Here is a 15,851-nt window from a genome sequence, read left to right on the forward strand (position 1 = left end):
ATTGCCCTGGCATTAGGAGCGTAAATGTTGCACATGGTTAAAGGGACACCTTCCAGGGTACCATGTAGAATAATGTACCTGCCCTCCGGGTCAGTAATAGAACGTATGAGGGAGAATTTAAAAGAGTCTTCAATCAGAATTGCAACCCCTGCACGCATTTTGACAGCACAGGTACCTTTAACTTTGTCTCTAAATATTACCCTGGTGCTCATGTGGCTAACTCTCCATCTTAAAAGGTACCTGTGCTGTCAAAATGCGTCTCCTGCAAAAATATAACATCTGCACACTGCCGTTTAAATTCTGTGCCACTATACTGTTAGTGTTAAAGTTTAGTCCTCGCACATTGAGGGATAAAACTTTATTACCCATTAAAGTATTTTACAAAAAGAATGTAGCAAAGGCTTCGCATGTTTCCAGGTAAGTGGAGAGGGGGGTAGCTATAGGCTCCTGAGTATACAATTGTGGACAATAGAGGTGCCCCATGAAGGGGAGAAAGGGTTTAAGAGGGAACAGAGACAAAAAACAAGAACATTTACAGTAAACCAAACTAAAACGGTCACTGGTCAGCGACCAGGGGGTGTTCAGCACCTGCCGGTCCCTGTCCCTCTTCCAAGGCGGACAGGGAACAATAGTACGTGGCGAGTACACCAATACTCCATAACAGACTGAGAGCCCAACGGCCTCCAGAATGAACCAAAATAATCTCATTAAACATTGCAGCCGGCACCGGCTAGTAAGCAGAAAATTGGCCCCAGTGGAAGATCACCCGCCATGCTCAGCAAAGCCAGGCCCAGTGTGAACCCCCCCCCCCAAGGTTCTGCAGGGCAAATATAACATATCCACTTAAGGATAAAAAGCACTACTGAACATTGAAAAAATACAGTGGTTATAGTGTAAATGGGGAAATAACAATAAATCCAGCATGTCAGCGTTAGATCTAGGCAAAAAAGCAGATCGATATAATGGTTGAGTACCACAAAAACAGGCTACAGCAGTCCCTGAGATAGTCCACAGAATACTAACAGTATTACCATTCAAATATTTATTGAGAAGGAAGAATCTACTGTATCAGGTAAATGAAATAAAACAATTATACTGCAATCACAGAAACCAGAAAAAATTGAGTTCTGTTGCAGTAGACACACAACATAAAACAGCTGGATTGCAGTCACAGAGTAAACAACATTAACCTTCATCATCAAAAATCAAGGCAAAACAAGGACAAAAAAAGGCAGCAAACAGCTTCCATCATAGGAATAAATGATGGAAGATTGCACATGTTAAGTATCTGAAGTATCTGTCTTTCCTTAATAGTAGGACAGAATTTTTTTTTTACCAAACAGTTATAATTTGGTAAATAGCAAGAGGTATCAAACACCTAAAATATCTGTATTTTTATATAGTAGGACAGTAGTTTTTTTTTACCAAACGCTCTACTTTGGTAAATAGCAAGAGGTATCAAATGCTGAAATATCTGTATTTTTTATATAGGACAGAAATTTTTTTTTACCAAATGGTTTTCTTTGGTAAATAGCAAGAGGTATCAAAGACTGAAATGTATGTATTTTTTTTATAGGACAGAATTTTTTTTTTTACTAGTCCTAGTTTGGTAAATAGCAAGAGGTATCAAACACTGAAATATCTGTATTTTTTATATAGTAGGACAGTAGTTTTTTTTTTTACCAAACGCTCTTCTTTGGTAAATGGCAAGAAGTATCAAATGCTGAAATATCTGTATTTTTCATATAAGACAGAAATTTTTTTTACCAAATGGTTTTCTTTGGTAAATAGCAAGAGGTATCAAAGACTGAAATGTATGTATTTTTTCTATAGGACAGAATTTTTTTTACCAGTCTTAATTTGGTAAATATTAAGAGTTATCAAACACTGAAATCTCTGTATTTTTTTAATAGTAGGACAGCAATTTTTGTGTACCAAACTGGCTCCTTTGGTAAATAGCAAAAGGTTTCAAACACTGCATTATCTGTATTTTTTATATAGTGGGACAGAATTTTTTTTTAACAAACCACTTTTGGTAAATAGCAAGAGGTATCAATCACTAAAATATCTGTATTTTTTAATGGTAGAACATTTTTTTTGTACCAAACTGGTAAATAGCAAGAAGTACCAAACACTGAAATATCTGTATTTTTTTATAGCAGAACAGAAATTTTTCCGTACCAAATGCTCTTCTTTAGTAAATAGCAAGCGGCATCAAACACTGAAATATCTGTAGGACAGAAATTTTTCTTTAGCAAACTGGCTGGGACCTCATGGCGAATCACAAGGCCATTCTCGCTAAAATGTCCGGTAAGCAAGAAAGGCCCGATTTGCCGCGAGATCAAACTTACAAATCTCGCTTGCTCATACCTATTAGCCACAGATGTCCCCCACTTGCACCTGTGATTTTGTTCACCTTTTCCCCCTCATTCAAGAGAAATTGGGGATCAGGTGCTTGAAGCCTGCAGCAATGTGTAACAGGGTAGATTTTTTGATGGGAATTTTTTTTTGTTTTGATGATGGCCTAAAAAAAATTTTAGGGAGTGTTAGTCACAGGTGTCCTCCACTGGTACCTACATTTTTGGATATCTCTGTTTCAGAGAAATTGGGGTTCAAAGTAGGGAAGGAGACAAGGTAGTGTAGTATGACATTTCTAGTTTAGGTATAAATTTGGGGTTCGCACCTTTAATTTCAGGCTTCTAAACACATTTTTAAAACTGCAACCTTGATGTTCAATTTTAACCATTTTTTATATATTTTGAAAGTTGTTAAAGGTGGGGAGATAAAATTAATAAAAATAGCTATGAGGGTCCCGTGTACCTTGAAAATTTCAGGTCAGTAGGACATATGGAGGTTTGTACTGGGGAAAATGTAAGGCTGCAGTACTTGTCATGCTGCATTCATGCACATACACAGCTGTGAAACTTTCCTAACGATCACGCCCCCTGGTAGATTTATTTCACTGTAGATTTTTTTTCATTACACCAGAAGGGGAATACCCCTGCTCCTCAGCAGTATCTAGGGGAGGAAGGGAATCCCCCATCAGCAGCAGAAGGGAGCCACAACATGGAGACTGAAGTGCCACAGGTTGCCAACCCCTGCTCTAGATGATAGAAAATGACTTCCATGGGTGCTGCCAAGCATTAAAACTGTTCAGGTACAAAGGAGCCTTTAAATGGTCTCTTAGTCAGTTTTAGTAGGCCACACAATCATGGGGAAGATAGCCAACTTTTGACAGCTGTTCAGAAAACAGTCACTGACACCCTCCACATGGGAAGTGTAAGCCACAAAAGGTCATGCCTAAAGAAGATGGCTGTTTACAGAGAAAAAGGTGCAAGGGAACAGGGATGACCCCAGGCTTGAGAGCATTGTGAAGCACAGCTCATTCAAGAATTTGTGGGAGATTCACAAGGAGTGGACTATCAGTGCTTCTAGAGCCACCACACAGACATTTTCAGGACATGGGCTACAACTGTTGCATTCCTTGTGTCAAGCCACTCCTAAAGAACGAGGTCAGAAGCATCTTACCTGGGCTAAGAATACGGACTGGACTTAGTGGTCTAAAGCCATTAGTGGACAGGCACATAACCCAAGTTGCTGGAAATCCAGCATGACGTTTCCACAGGCACCGATGATTTGGGGAGCCATGTTATCTGTTGGTACACTGTGTTTTATCAAGTACAAAGTCAGAACAACCAGCTACTAGGAAATTTTAGAGCACTTCCCACTTTCCCTCTGCTGACAAGCTTCATAGTAGATTTAATTTTCCAGCAGGACTATAGACTATTGAAAATCTATAGGGTATTATCAATGTACCAAAATATTGACAAAGATGAGACAGGAGACCCAAAAATCCAGATGAGCTGAAGGCTGCTATCAGAGAATCCAGGGCTTCCAAAACACCTCAGCCATGCCACTGGCTGATCCCTTCCATGCCATGATGCAGTAATTCATGGAAAAGGAGACCAAGTATTGAGTATATGCATGGCCATACTTTTCAGTAGGCTAAATATTCTGTATTAAAATTTAATTTTTTTCATGGTCTTCTATGATATTCTAGGTTACTGAAATACTGGATTTTTGTTTTTTAGTACCTGCATGCTATAATCAGCAAAATAAAAAGAAATAAATGCTTGAAATATCTCACTCTGGGTGTAATGAAGTGGTATAATATGAATTTCATTTTTTGAATTAATGTACTGAAATTTATTTAACTTTGATGATTTTTTAATTTATTGAAATGCATCTGTATAGGTGGGAATTGATTTTTAAATGTAGGCTAGTGCCTGGATGGTTCATTGCAAAGCCCCTTAACAAATGATTCTTGCCAAAATTTAAGGGAGCCAGTGGAACCTATAGGAGGAGTATTTTTTTTCATGGCAAAAAAAATAAATAAATTTAAAAGGTATTGGGACCACCCTCAAAAAATAAAAACTAATAAAAAAAAATATATATCCACAAGGGAGGCCTGCAAGCCAAAGTTTAAAGCTCTGCTATCCCAAGGCCAACATTTAACCTCAGCTAACAAGGTGGAAATCCTAGGGCATGGTTCATGGTTGACCTAATAACCGTAAGATGCCCTTGTCCTATGGCTCCAAAACAAGGCCAAATCATCACCCTTTTACCAACATGCTTAACAGCTGGTATGACGTATTTGTCCATGTTTGCCTGTCTGCTAGCAATCATGACCATACAGTTGAAGCAAGAGGTAGCTTTTGGGTTTCTTACTTCACAAATTTCTCTGAACATTGCACAGTCTGACCTTGGGGCAAACTTGCTCAGAAGTTCACTCCTGGAAAGAATGGCAAATATCATGAACGTTTACTGCCTATGAATAACTTCACTGTGGAGTTAGTGAAATATGCTTGAAAATGGACTTGCCCTGCCTCGGTTGATATACACCAGCAATTACTTCTCCAAGATCATGGCCAATGTTTTACCTCCTTGGTCTGGTCATGGCACACACCTAAATGCATCAGAAAAGCAAACTTGTGCCTTAAGACTAACATCCCTGCAAGCCACAAGGTGCGCCAAAAAATTAACACAGGAGGTGGTGATATGAACGAATGAGTAAAACACAAAAAAACAAAGCACACACCAAAATTCTGATGTTCGTAATCTTTTATAAAAAAGGATATACAATGCTGTCTAAACACTAACATCAGTTGATCAAATGTGTTATTTTATTGCTGAGGACAAGACACAACAATAAACATGGACTACTATCAACTACATTTTCACTGTTTGCCATTTCCATTGATTGGCCTGTTTTTGTGAGCATCACTGGAAAGGAAGGCTTCAAGCTTGGGACGGCTGGAGATACGACTGACATAGGCAGACAAGAGAGGGAAGCCCGAGAGGCAGTCTGGAGCCAACACCAGATGGTTTCTTAACAGGTCCACCAAATTATAGTCTGCAAAGGAGATCTAAGGGAAAAAAAAAAAATTAAAACATTTAAAATACCTATACATGTATGCAGTAGAAGACTGGGCCCAACATGGGTGGCTGCTTCAGTCCCCCTCATAAAGAGAACACACATGCATCTTCCCCTATCTTCTACACCAGAATCACCATTCTTTTGGGCACATCCCTATGAATGCCAAGTATCCCAAATCTGAAAAAAATGGCACTACAGCAGCATCTCCTAGGAAGATTTCAGCTACTGCACATTACCTCAAATTTTGCCAGAAGGATGTTAAAGTCACCTTTACCCAGGCACCACTGGCAGGTATTCTCTTTCACTGTTTTTTTGATATTCATGGGCAGCAAGTTTAGATTAATAGGCCTCCTGAAACGCCAAGTCTACACCGACTTATAAATGCCCAATGTATACGTTTTTAAGCATTTATAAAATATGGGTAAACTGTTTTAAACCCTATGTGGCAGAGAAGAGTAAAAAAAAAAAAAAAAAAAAAAAAAAAAAAAAAGGGAAAGCCTCACTCATATCCTAAAATGCCAAATGTATGTCAACAGGAGTAATTGGAAGGTGTAACACTTTCTAAATGCTGCAGGATGCGATTTCTTGAAAGCCCATAACCTGAACAGGCTAAAAACAGTGCATCAATAGTTGAGCCGTGTACCTTGTGAAAGAAGAGCACAGAAAAACAGTTTCAGTTTTGCCAAACTAGAAATACACCAAAAATTAAGAGGAGTCTTCAGTTTGCCTTCAGTCTACTTTGTATGTGTTCTCTTTGATCTGAGCCAATGAAAAAAACCCATGCACTATAATTGGAGTATATACAGCAGAGTTGTCCAAACTTTCTCACCTCACCATATCTGGCCCTCTTTGCAAAATGTGTGGGGGCTGACCATTCAGCACGTACTCAAGGTTAGTGTGGGCATGGTCTGTGCGTGTTCCGCACAGCTCACACCCACCAGGGTAACGTGAGGAATTCCCTGTGCATAGAGTCCGGTGTCAGTGTGGGCTCCATGCAGAGCAGGTACTTGGAATCAGAGTGAGCGTGGTCCGTGCAGGTCCCGCACAGCATACGCCCACTATAATGATATAGGGGATTCCCATCCTGCCGAGTAGCGGGCCGATAATTGTAAGGTGGTTGATCAATTCTAATGAAATGTAAAATAGGTTCTCTGTATGTGTGTATTTATACAGTGGTCAATAGTGCTGGCGGGTTGCATATTAATGATTTTTTGACAGAGGCTGCGGGCCAGTGGAAATCTGAACACGGGCCACAATTGGCCCCTGGGGCCGGGCTTTGGACATGCTTGATATACAGCAAAGAAACACTATATAAATGGGTAGCACCAAAACAGTAATAAGAGGAGCAGTGTAAAGCATGAACATGGAGCCAGAGTGGCAAGAAGATGGAAGTCCTATTTAGGAAGTATTGATTGGGGGGAGGGGGGGTTGCGGCAAAAAAAATTAAAATAAAATAATTCACCTGATCTCCCACAGTAAAGCCTTTTCCTTCATTGTTGTTAGCAAGGATACGCTCAAAGTGACAGAGCTCAGCAGGAAGAGCCTTTATGTAGTCGTCCTTTCCATTTTCCTGAAGTAGCAAGTAAATTAAAAATAACATATCCTCAGTCCACAAATAAAATTATTCAAGAGTAAGTATTAGTAATATAAGCCTGTACTGACGAGTCATACTTACATAGTTTTGATAAATCATACGAACATATTTCAACCGGAGATCTTCGACCCCATCATTTACCATGTCTATTCTGGAAGCCTCGATTGGATTTTTCCCATAAGCATCTATAAAACATGCAACAGTTGCACACTATGTACATTGTAAACCACATCATACTATGCTGGTCAATATGATCACTGGTATTATAATTTATCTAGGTGCTAGAACAGGAAAGCAGAAAAAAAAAAAAAAAAACATTTACATACACCCCCCCCTTCCCTGAAAGGGGTAAAACAGATGTAGACTTTTTCCTCCTGGATTCCATCCAGCAGCACCTCTCAGCCTATGGATTTCCATTATTACAGCAGCCGGCTTCCTACACAACATGATACTGAGGTTTTTGTTTTTTTACTTTAGTGTTGAAGTGAAGGGCCTATAATCCTTCCAGAACTGCAAAGATAAAGACAACTTACCATGATTTCTACCAAGATGACGGAGAATGGCATTTGACTGATACATAGTAAAATCCCCATCTTTAAATCCTGGAAGCTGACCAAACACCTGTCAAGCAAAGAACATATGATTAGAAAGGGAAACCTCTAGTTAAATGCAACTGATGATGTGATTCAGCATAAAGTGCCTTACCTTTGCCTGTTTTCTAATCCTCTATTTTCCCTCAGTGCCTCCCCGAGAGGATATTGAAATTACTTTAACACCCCTACCCCCAAACAAACAACTTACAGCCTCTTTTTTGAGATCCCCCTGCTGCCACGTGTCAAATGTCACCACCTCCTCTTTCCAATCCACACCCTGGTCAGCCATAAGCATGCGCATGGCTTCACAGCGACCTGAGACACAAAGCAACAAAGATAAGAGTTTGCCAATCATCACATTACCCAGATCTGGGAAGCTAATGTATATGCATATAGTATTTAGAGCCAAACTGGACATAGTGAACATTACTGCCTTAAATATAATTCACACTTTGTGAAAGCTACTGAATCCAGAATACTGAAATTTTATTGACTGGCCGCAAAGCAAGCAGGGAATGCCATAGATCAACTAAATTGTACCGACATCAGGCTAGAGGGCAAAATGTTCAGAACTGGATGCAAACAATTTGTTTCATATGGGACACAGGTTTACACAGCTACAGTTCTCACCTCGTGAAGCTACCAAAGCCATGTCTCATGCCAACACTTTCTGTCAACATTGACAAAGACAAGTTTGTTTAAAGTTCCAAATGGTTGTTTAAAGGCTTTATTGGATAAAAGGCAAAACTAAAAAAAGTTATATGTCAACCTAAAAAAAAAAATCATAGTTGCAGAGCAGAAAATATGTTTTGTACATATTCAAGTCCACTACAGATTACAATTCTCTGTTACCAAGTTATATATTACTAGGACACAAGATCATTTCTACTTACCCTTGACATTGAAGTACACGATTGTGTATTCAGGCACTGAAAAAAAAAAAAAAAGAAAAAATAGATAAGCAATTTACATGCACAAAAAACAGGAAAGGAAGAAGTATCAAACACTTGATGAACTTATTCCCACTCCAATCCATTTCCATTCCCAAATCATTTCTTCAAGGCATTTTTCTGTTCCTGCAGAATCTGGACAAAACATGGAAAGAAGTGAACTCTTTTGCCCCGATACTTTTAGGCATCTGCCCCACTCCAAGATGTTTCAGTTCAGGAATATAACTGTTTACTGCTGAACTGGTCTACTCTGCCCTCCCTGCCACTGCAGAGCCTTGGCTGTGCCACACCACATTAGCTACCATAGATTCATTTATACAGCTTCTGAAAAAACATTTTGCCTTGTTTTGCCCTGGCAACAACTGTAAAAGCAAAAAATACAGAGTTTCAAAAGAAAAGGAAAACTTTTCAAATGGGAACACTTATTCCAGGGAGAATCTCATTTTTATGAGATTTTTATGACATTTAAAACTCAGTAACACAAGAGGTACTGGACAACCACACGGTTACATAAATATCACGATTGTTTATACATGACTATGGACTTGGTAAAGCTCGTGTAAAAAAACTTGTGTAATATGTTATCGCTATATAAATACATTTTATTTACAAACGTAAAACATACCTGTCATTCCAACCCTTCGCCAGTATACCCTGTGAAGGTTTATTTCTTTTTATTTGCATTTTCTACTACAACTCTTATTTTCTATACCCCATAACCCATGTTTTTTTTTAATAAAGATTATGGTTCAGGAAATACAATTATCGTACAATTGTATTTAATGTCTATAATTGTAATGTCCAATTATAGAGGCACATTAGTGCAGCTGTGTCCACTGTATTTATTACTGTTGGACACTGGACAATGAACTGAAGGACTCTCACAGATTTGGCACATCTTTCTAGATCTGATTGTTGAGTCTAGTCTTGGATCTCTAGGTTGATGTTTCCATGAAGTAAGCTGCCTCACCATAGCCAATGCACAGTAATTGTATGGCTCACATTCTGCATTTTTATGACTGGTCAAACGTTAAAGTTGACATCAGAACTTGTGATTACCATACTAATAGTGGCAATACTACCTAATGCTGAAGTACCAAAAACCACATTAAAATGTTTAAAATTTTTTAATAAAATTATTAAATATGGACATAATCAGACTGCCAGGAACGTTAATTTGCATTTTAATTTTGGGCTCCTAGGCACACTTTCTTATGAAACAGCAACCCAAATGTTCAATATTCAGAAGCTTTTTAATATCATGATCCCCATATCTTGAAATTCTTTAAATAAATTTTGGTTTCTAGTAGCTACAGTTAGGTCCATAAATAACTGGAGAGAAACAACTTTTCTAATTTTGGTTCTGTACATTACCACAATTAATTTTAAATGAAACAACTCTTTAATTTAGTTTGTTGAACAAAAAGCTTGTATAAAATGTGAGGAACTAAAGCTTTTTTTTTTTTTTTTTTACACTGTTTAGTCTCTGTCCAAATATTTATGGACCTAACTGTATGTCAAGTCATTACAATCAACAATTTAGGAAATCTGAAAGATTGAACACGGTGAGTTGTTAGGCTGCAGAATCTGACAAGCAGACATTACACATGCACAGCTATCACACTGCGGATGGATACATTTCACAGGCAGTTTTTTATTGCCCATAGAATATGGGCAGTGATGAAAGGGGGCACTGGCTGTCCTGCACCCATCACATGCATGATGCTTTTAAAGCATCACATTTTTACATTATAGAAAGAGTGGGGGGGCCCCTCCTCTTTTGTCATTACTGCCATGGTGGTAAAGACTGCAGGGTAAATCTGCAGCCTCATAGGGTATTTGTGCCACATATCCCAGGTGGCTGTGGGCTGCTCCTTCTGCGCATGCTTGCTCAGCTTCCCTCTTCTGATGCTCACCATTCCATCAAGTGCTAATGCCCAATGAGATTAGCACTTGATGGAAAAAAAAAAAAAATGTTTGCACTACCTAGATTTAGCACTTAGAGGCCAGATCTAAAGTCAGAATGAATTCACACTGACAGTAAGGTTGCATTTGGTCCATTTACCCTTCACTTTTTACCCCTCATTGCTGCTTGAAAAACTGCTAGCCTGAAAAAGCCCAGTACTTACTGCCTGTTACCAATCCCAGGTGCATAGCAGTTGCCAGGTAGTCACTCCGCAGTAAAAAAACTGGGCTGTTTACCCCTCCTAACGTGAACTAAGCCTAATTTGTTACGCCACATTGATCACACTATTAAAACATGAAACACTAGAAAGCTGGATTAAAATACACACCACTGAATAGTTTGGGCGAAGAAAAAAAAAAAAAAAAAAAAAACCCACACACATTTTACAAGCCAGGCATTAGTAGATTTCACTGAATAAAGGCTATTAACATGAAATTTTGAGTTGTTAAATCTCTGTACAAGCGCCAATATATTGTTGAATAAATCTGACCAGTTGTCAATACCCCACACACAAACAGCCATGTAAGTTGAGATCAGCAAATTCACTTGTTTAGCTTTTCCAAATTCCCTCCCCTAAGTGCCCTTCACAATCAACTGGCACAAAGGCTCTGCCCTGGATGTTTGTGTGTTTTTTGTTTTTTTTTATCATCATTTACAGTAAACCACAGAAAGCAGCCACTAAAAAATTGTGTTTTCTACACTTTGTAGAGTTTTTATTTTTTTATTTTGTATTAGCGACAATAGTTGTAAGGTATTAGTGGTGTACCCAGGGTTTGCTGTTGTGACCCTTACCGTTTACCATTTTTGTAAATGATATAGAGTTTAAAAGTACCATTTCTGTGCTTGCAGAGGACACCAAACTATGTATTGGAATTAGGTCCATACAGGATATCTATAGGCAGACATGGATGTATTGTTTGATTGGGCAGCCAGTGGCAAATGACACTTAATATTGATAAATGTAAAGTTATGCACTGGTTGGGGGGGGGGGGTAACAACATGAATGGTTCATACTATCTAGGGGGAGTCAAAAATAGAAAAGTATCTGGGGGGGTTTTAGTAAATCATAGACTTAATAGCATGCAATGCCAAGCTGCAACATCTAAAGCTAGCAAGTACTTTCTTGTACTAATAGAGGAAAAGACTGCAGAGATGGAGACATAATTCTGCCCCTGTACAAAGCATTGGTCAGACCACATCTGGAATATGCAGTCCAGTTTTGGGCACCAGTTCACAAAAAAGGACAATTTTGGAATTGTAGAGAAGGGAGATTAAACTAATGAAAGGAATGGAGGAGCTCAGCTATGTGGAGAGATTAGCTGAACTCTACTTTACCTTGAGAAGAGACATTAAAGGGGGGATATGATGGCCCGATATAAATAGTTCATATACAGAAATCTGTTTTCAAATATTCACTTTAAGACCATTACAAAGTACAAGAGAAAAGAAATTTATTCTCCAGGTAAGGAAGGGATTCTTCACAGTAAGGTCTGTAAAAATGTGGAATCGGCTGCCTCAGTAGTTGTTTCAGCAACTACTATATATTGCTTTACGAAAAAGCTGAATGCTTTTCTAAGAAGCACAGAATATAACTGGGTAATAAAGTTTCAAAGTGAAGATAGAGCTTTTTGATCCAGGGAACAGGAGTTTGTCTCACTGGATCAGGAAGAATTTTTTCCCTTGTGGGAGCAAATTGTACCAGGGGTTTTTGGTCTTCCTCTGGATCAACTATCTCTAGAGGAGTTTTTATCTGGGATATGTATATTTCCCTAGGGGTTGAACCTATGTAACAAAGTGCTATGAATACTGGCACCTATATATTTTAGAGATCAAATCCGAATACTGGGATGAAGGTCTTTTCCACCCAGTTTTCCAAATTCCCTCGTAGCCTCTGTATACAAAGGTTAGCAATAGGCAAGACAGAATGCAGGGTGTGCAGAACAGGAAATGTTTACTCAAGTATAAAGTTAAATAAGATAGACATTCCACTAAAATATGTACTACTTTCAAGAACAAAAACCTATCCAAACAGCGGCTAACCATTACAGAAAAGATGATCATTATGAAACAAAAGAATGCTGATCGCCATAAATTTGGATCCAAGGTTCAGCTTGGAGGAGTGAGCATTCCTGCATGCAGCCCATCCCAGGTAACTACACATGATCCCAAAAGAGTGACTAGAAAGACAAGCAAAAAGCTTTTAAGAATGAAGTTGACCAAAGACACCTCATGTAGCTTTTAATGCATCCTGTGAAAAAAAAAAAAAAATATATTGCAATCATTGCATTTGTTCATGCACATTTCTTCTGCTGAGCTTTTTCCATAAGCTGCAAACAGCAATAACTTCTAAACTAATTTCAGCAGATCATTCTTCAGTCTTTGTTTCGTCTACCGATCTTTTCTATTATTCCTTTTTAAAGTTTGACACCTATGGTCATACTGACTTTCAGCCTATAAAGACATCTCCTTAATAATGCAGGGAAGTAAATTCATTCTGGCTAGAAGTTTGACAAGATTTGCATTCATATTGTACATACAAAGCCCTGGAGACTACAGCAGAAGTAAGCAGTAAAGTATTTACCATGTTAGCCACTAAAACATTGACTTTTATAACATGGAGGAACCTTTACAATAACTTTCAAGTCTTCAGGGAACCCCTACTATATGCACAGCTCACAGTACATTAGCGTGGTGGTCATTGCAAAGAAGGTCACCCTTAGAGATAGCCAAAAAGATCATGAGTGTTACCTAAACGGACACGAGAGGTACAAATTGCTCAAGCAACCCCTAGAGGATCCTCGGTTTGGAAACACTGGGTTAGACACGCTATCAGGTTTTTGTTTGTCTCCATTTGGGAGATGCAATAAGTTTGTATTGGTGACCACCATCCCAGAGAACAACAGTGAATGGGAATCCTAAACTTTTAGAACAAGAACGGAGAAGCCTTTCACAAGAGCACCTGTTCAAGAAGCAGTTGCTTTATTTTATCCTGGGCCTTGAAAGCAAGGGGAAATTTACCCAGTGGTACCATTAAGGCAAAACTAAATTTATTGCATGTGGATAAACTTTTGCCAAAATCAGCAAGTAGGCATAGCATACTTGTCAATCATAGCAGACACTACCTGCACGCACTGCATCCCCCAAAGCGGCCATCTTTACCACGACCTACAAGTCCATGCCCCTTTGGCCACTGGATGACAATTCTGCACAGGTGTTTTATTGACTTCAGAATTGAGCATGCATTGTGCAGTATAAAAAAAAAAAAAAAAAGGGAGGACATGAAGGTGTGGGAAATTGGTTTTCACATAAAAGACTTTGCATTTCCTTGTCAAGTGGCATAGAGTGGTCTGTTTATCCTCTTGCAATTATAATGTACATAAATTTTGCCAAGCCCAAGTAAACTTGATAAAGTGCATAAAAAGAGTGAGAGCTGGGGTCCTACACGTTTGCCCCCCCCCCCGGCTCTCTTGCCAAAACCCTCTACCGCCTGGTGGCTTTGTTTTTGGTCGGAAAACAATATTATCTGCTTTAAACCAGAATTAAACATGCTGGAGTCCATGATAAAGACAACAGATTGCTGCAGATCAGCACATATGCAACCAGAATATGAAAACCGTGTAAATATTACAATATTAACATTTGGGATTCCTTTGAATATAAGATACACCATGCTTTGCAAGAACTAATTCTAAAGGCCTACAGCTATATAAACCTCCTGCCAAAGCAACCAGAGATAGATGGAGCACAATAATAAGAAACTATTGCAGATCATCCTCTAGTGATGACAGCTAATATACAGAAGGTAAACTCCATCTAGAGAAAGCTTTATCAAAATACAGCAGCAAAGGATAGGGATTGATGGAAAAACAATTACAGGCAACATATGTAATTTTCAAACGTCAGCAATAGTTAAAGAAAGTATTAAACACATGTAAACATCGATTACTGGCATAAAATGATAAAACTCATACATTTGTTAATCCAGAATAAAGCTGCAGAGCCATGCACTTACTGATTACAGCTATGGATACTGCCGACTGAATCAGGTGACTCCGATCTATCACTCTACACCACAGATACAGCTCTTTATAAAGAACGTGGCGTGATGGGCTCGGCTGACACGCCCACCCACAGCCGATCCTCTCATAGGCTGTAGTGAGCGGGAGAAAAAGAAGAAGAGGGCGGGACTTGTACTTTTTATTGGCGTCAGTCCCTGCTTGTGACAGGGTGAGTGTTTTTGAATAAGCTGAGGCAGCTTTAAATTCAGTACAAAGGCTGTATGTAATGTATAAAACATAGGCTTTGTACTTACTGTACAAGCAGCTCATAGGTATGCATTATTTTAGTAGAGGCTCCTAATATTTTTAATAAAAATATAAAGGATAATTACCAATTAAACAACTCCAGCCCCAGCAAAACATTCTTGAAACAGAATCAAATGAAAAAAAAAAGAATACCAACAAAGTCTTTCTACACCACCTTTGATGCTGTGCATATGAAAAAAAAACCCTATACAAAATGTTAACAGTCCCTGAACACCTTCAGTAAAAATACAAGGAAAAGCAATAGACTCACTTTAAATAAGGAAGGAAGGAAATGGGATTTAGCCCAGGCATGGGCAAACCATGGCCCACGGGCCCTATACGGCCCAATAGGGATGTTTCTCTGACCTTTGGGTGGTCTGTGGCTCTGGCTGGTGCCTGTTGTCTCCCCACTCCTGCATGCTGGTTCCAAACACAGCTTTTCAGATTTTATCCAATTACCCATTGATAACTGTTACTATACATGAATAAGTGATATTTCTATTGGAACAGTGAACCTCTAATCTCTAAATATCTAAAAAAGAATCACACAAATTCTATCCAATTATCTATCCCACATTGATACTTACAAAAACACAATATAAAGAAACATTTAACATACTACCAAGTTCTCAGAGACCCAAAACATATAAACGCTCTCTCTCAAAGCATCCAAACGCTTATGATTGTTACATCAACTAATATTGAATTGGCTTGAATCCAACACTATATTGCATCCTAGGGTTGCTATATCCCCTGAGGAAGCCCATTTGGGCAAAACGCGTCAATATGAGACCCAGTCCTCTGTCTCACGATCTTTGTTTTTAAGGTTTTTTTTGTACTTAATATTCATAAAAATTACACTGTTTTTTATACATAACTACCTCAAGTCTATGGTGCCTTTTGAGAAGCCTATCTGTGCCTTTCTTCCTTCTATGTATAGTCCAATTTCTGAACACCAAAGGCTTCGGCACCCAAACCATTTGATTGGGAAAATACATTCTTATCAA

General features: G+C 38.7%; 1 protein-coding gene across 1 annotated transcript; it reads right to left on the minus strand.

Annotated features, from left to right (window-relative positions):
• Positions 1–5,103: 5,103 nt before the first annotated feature.
• On the minus strand, positions 5,104–14,819 carry GSTP1 (glutathione S-transferase pi 1). Its single transcript, XM_072424020.1, has 7 exons — positions 14,553–14,819; positions 8,518–8,553; positions 7,833–7,939; positions 7,565–7,652; positions 7,113–7,216; positions 6,900–7,007; positions 5,104–5,426 (listed from the first exon to the last, which is right to left on the minus strand). Coding segments are annotated over exons 1-7 (633 nt in total). The 5' UTR covers positions 14,554–14,819; the 3' UTR covers positions 5,104–5,237.
• Positions 14,820–15,851: the final 1,032 nt, after the last annotated feature.

This window comes from Pyxicephalus adspersus, chromosome 10, assembly GCF_032062135.1.
Source record: "Pyxicephalus adspersus chromosome 10, UCB_Pads_2.0, whole genome shotgun sequence".
NCBI lineage: Eukaryota > Metazoa > Chordata > Amphibia > Anura > Pyxicephalidae > Pyxicephalus > Pyxicephalus adspersus.

What these genes read in the sequence shown, in the direction of transcription:
- GSTP1 (XM_072424020.1), bottom strand. An exon ending in GGGATCTCAAAAAAGAGGCT is followed by an intron (nt 7,653 to 7,832) that starts GTAAGTTGTTTG and finishes TTTGCTTGACAG; the next exon opens with GTGTTTGGTCAGCTTCCAGG. An exon ending in GTATGATTTATCAAAACTAT is followed by an intron (nt 7,008 to 7,112) that starts GTAAGTATGACT and finishes TTGCTACTTCAG; the next exon opens with GAAAATGGAAAGGACGACTA.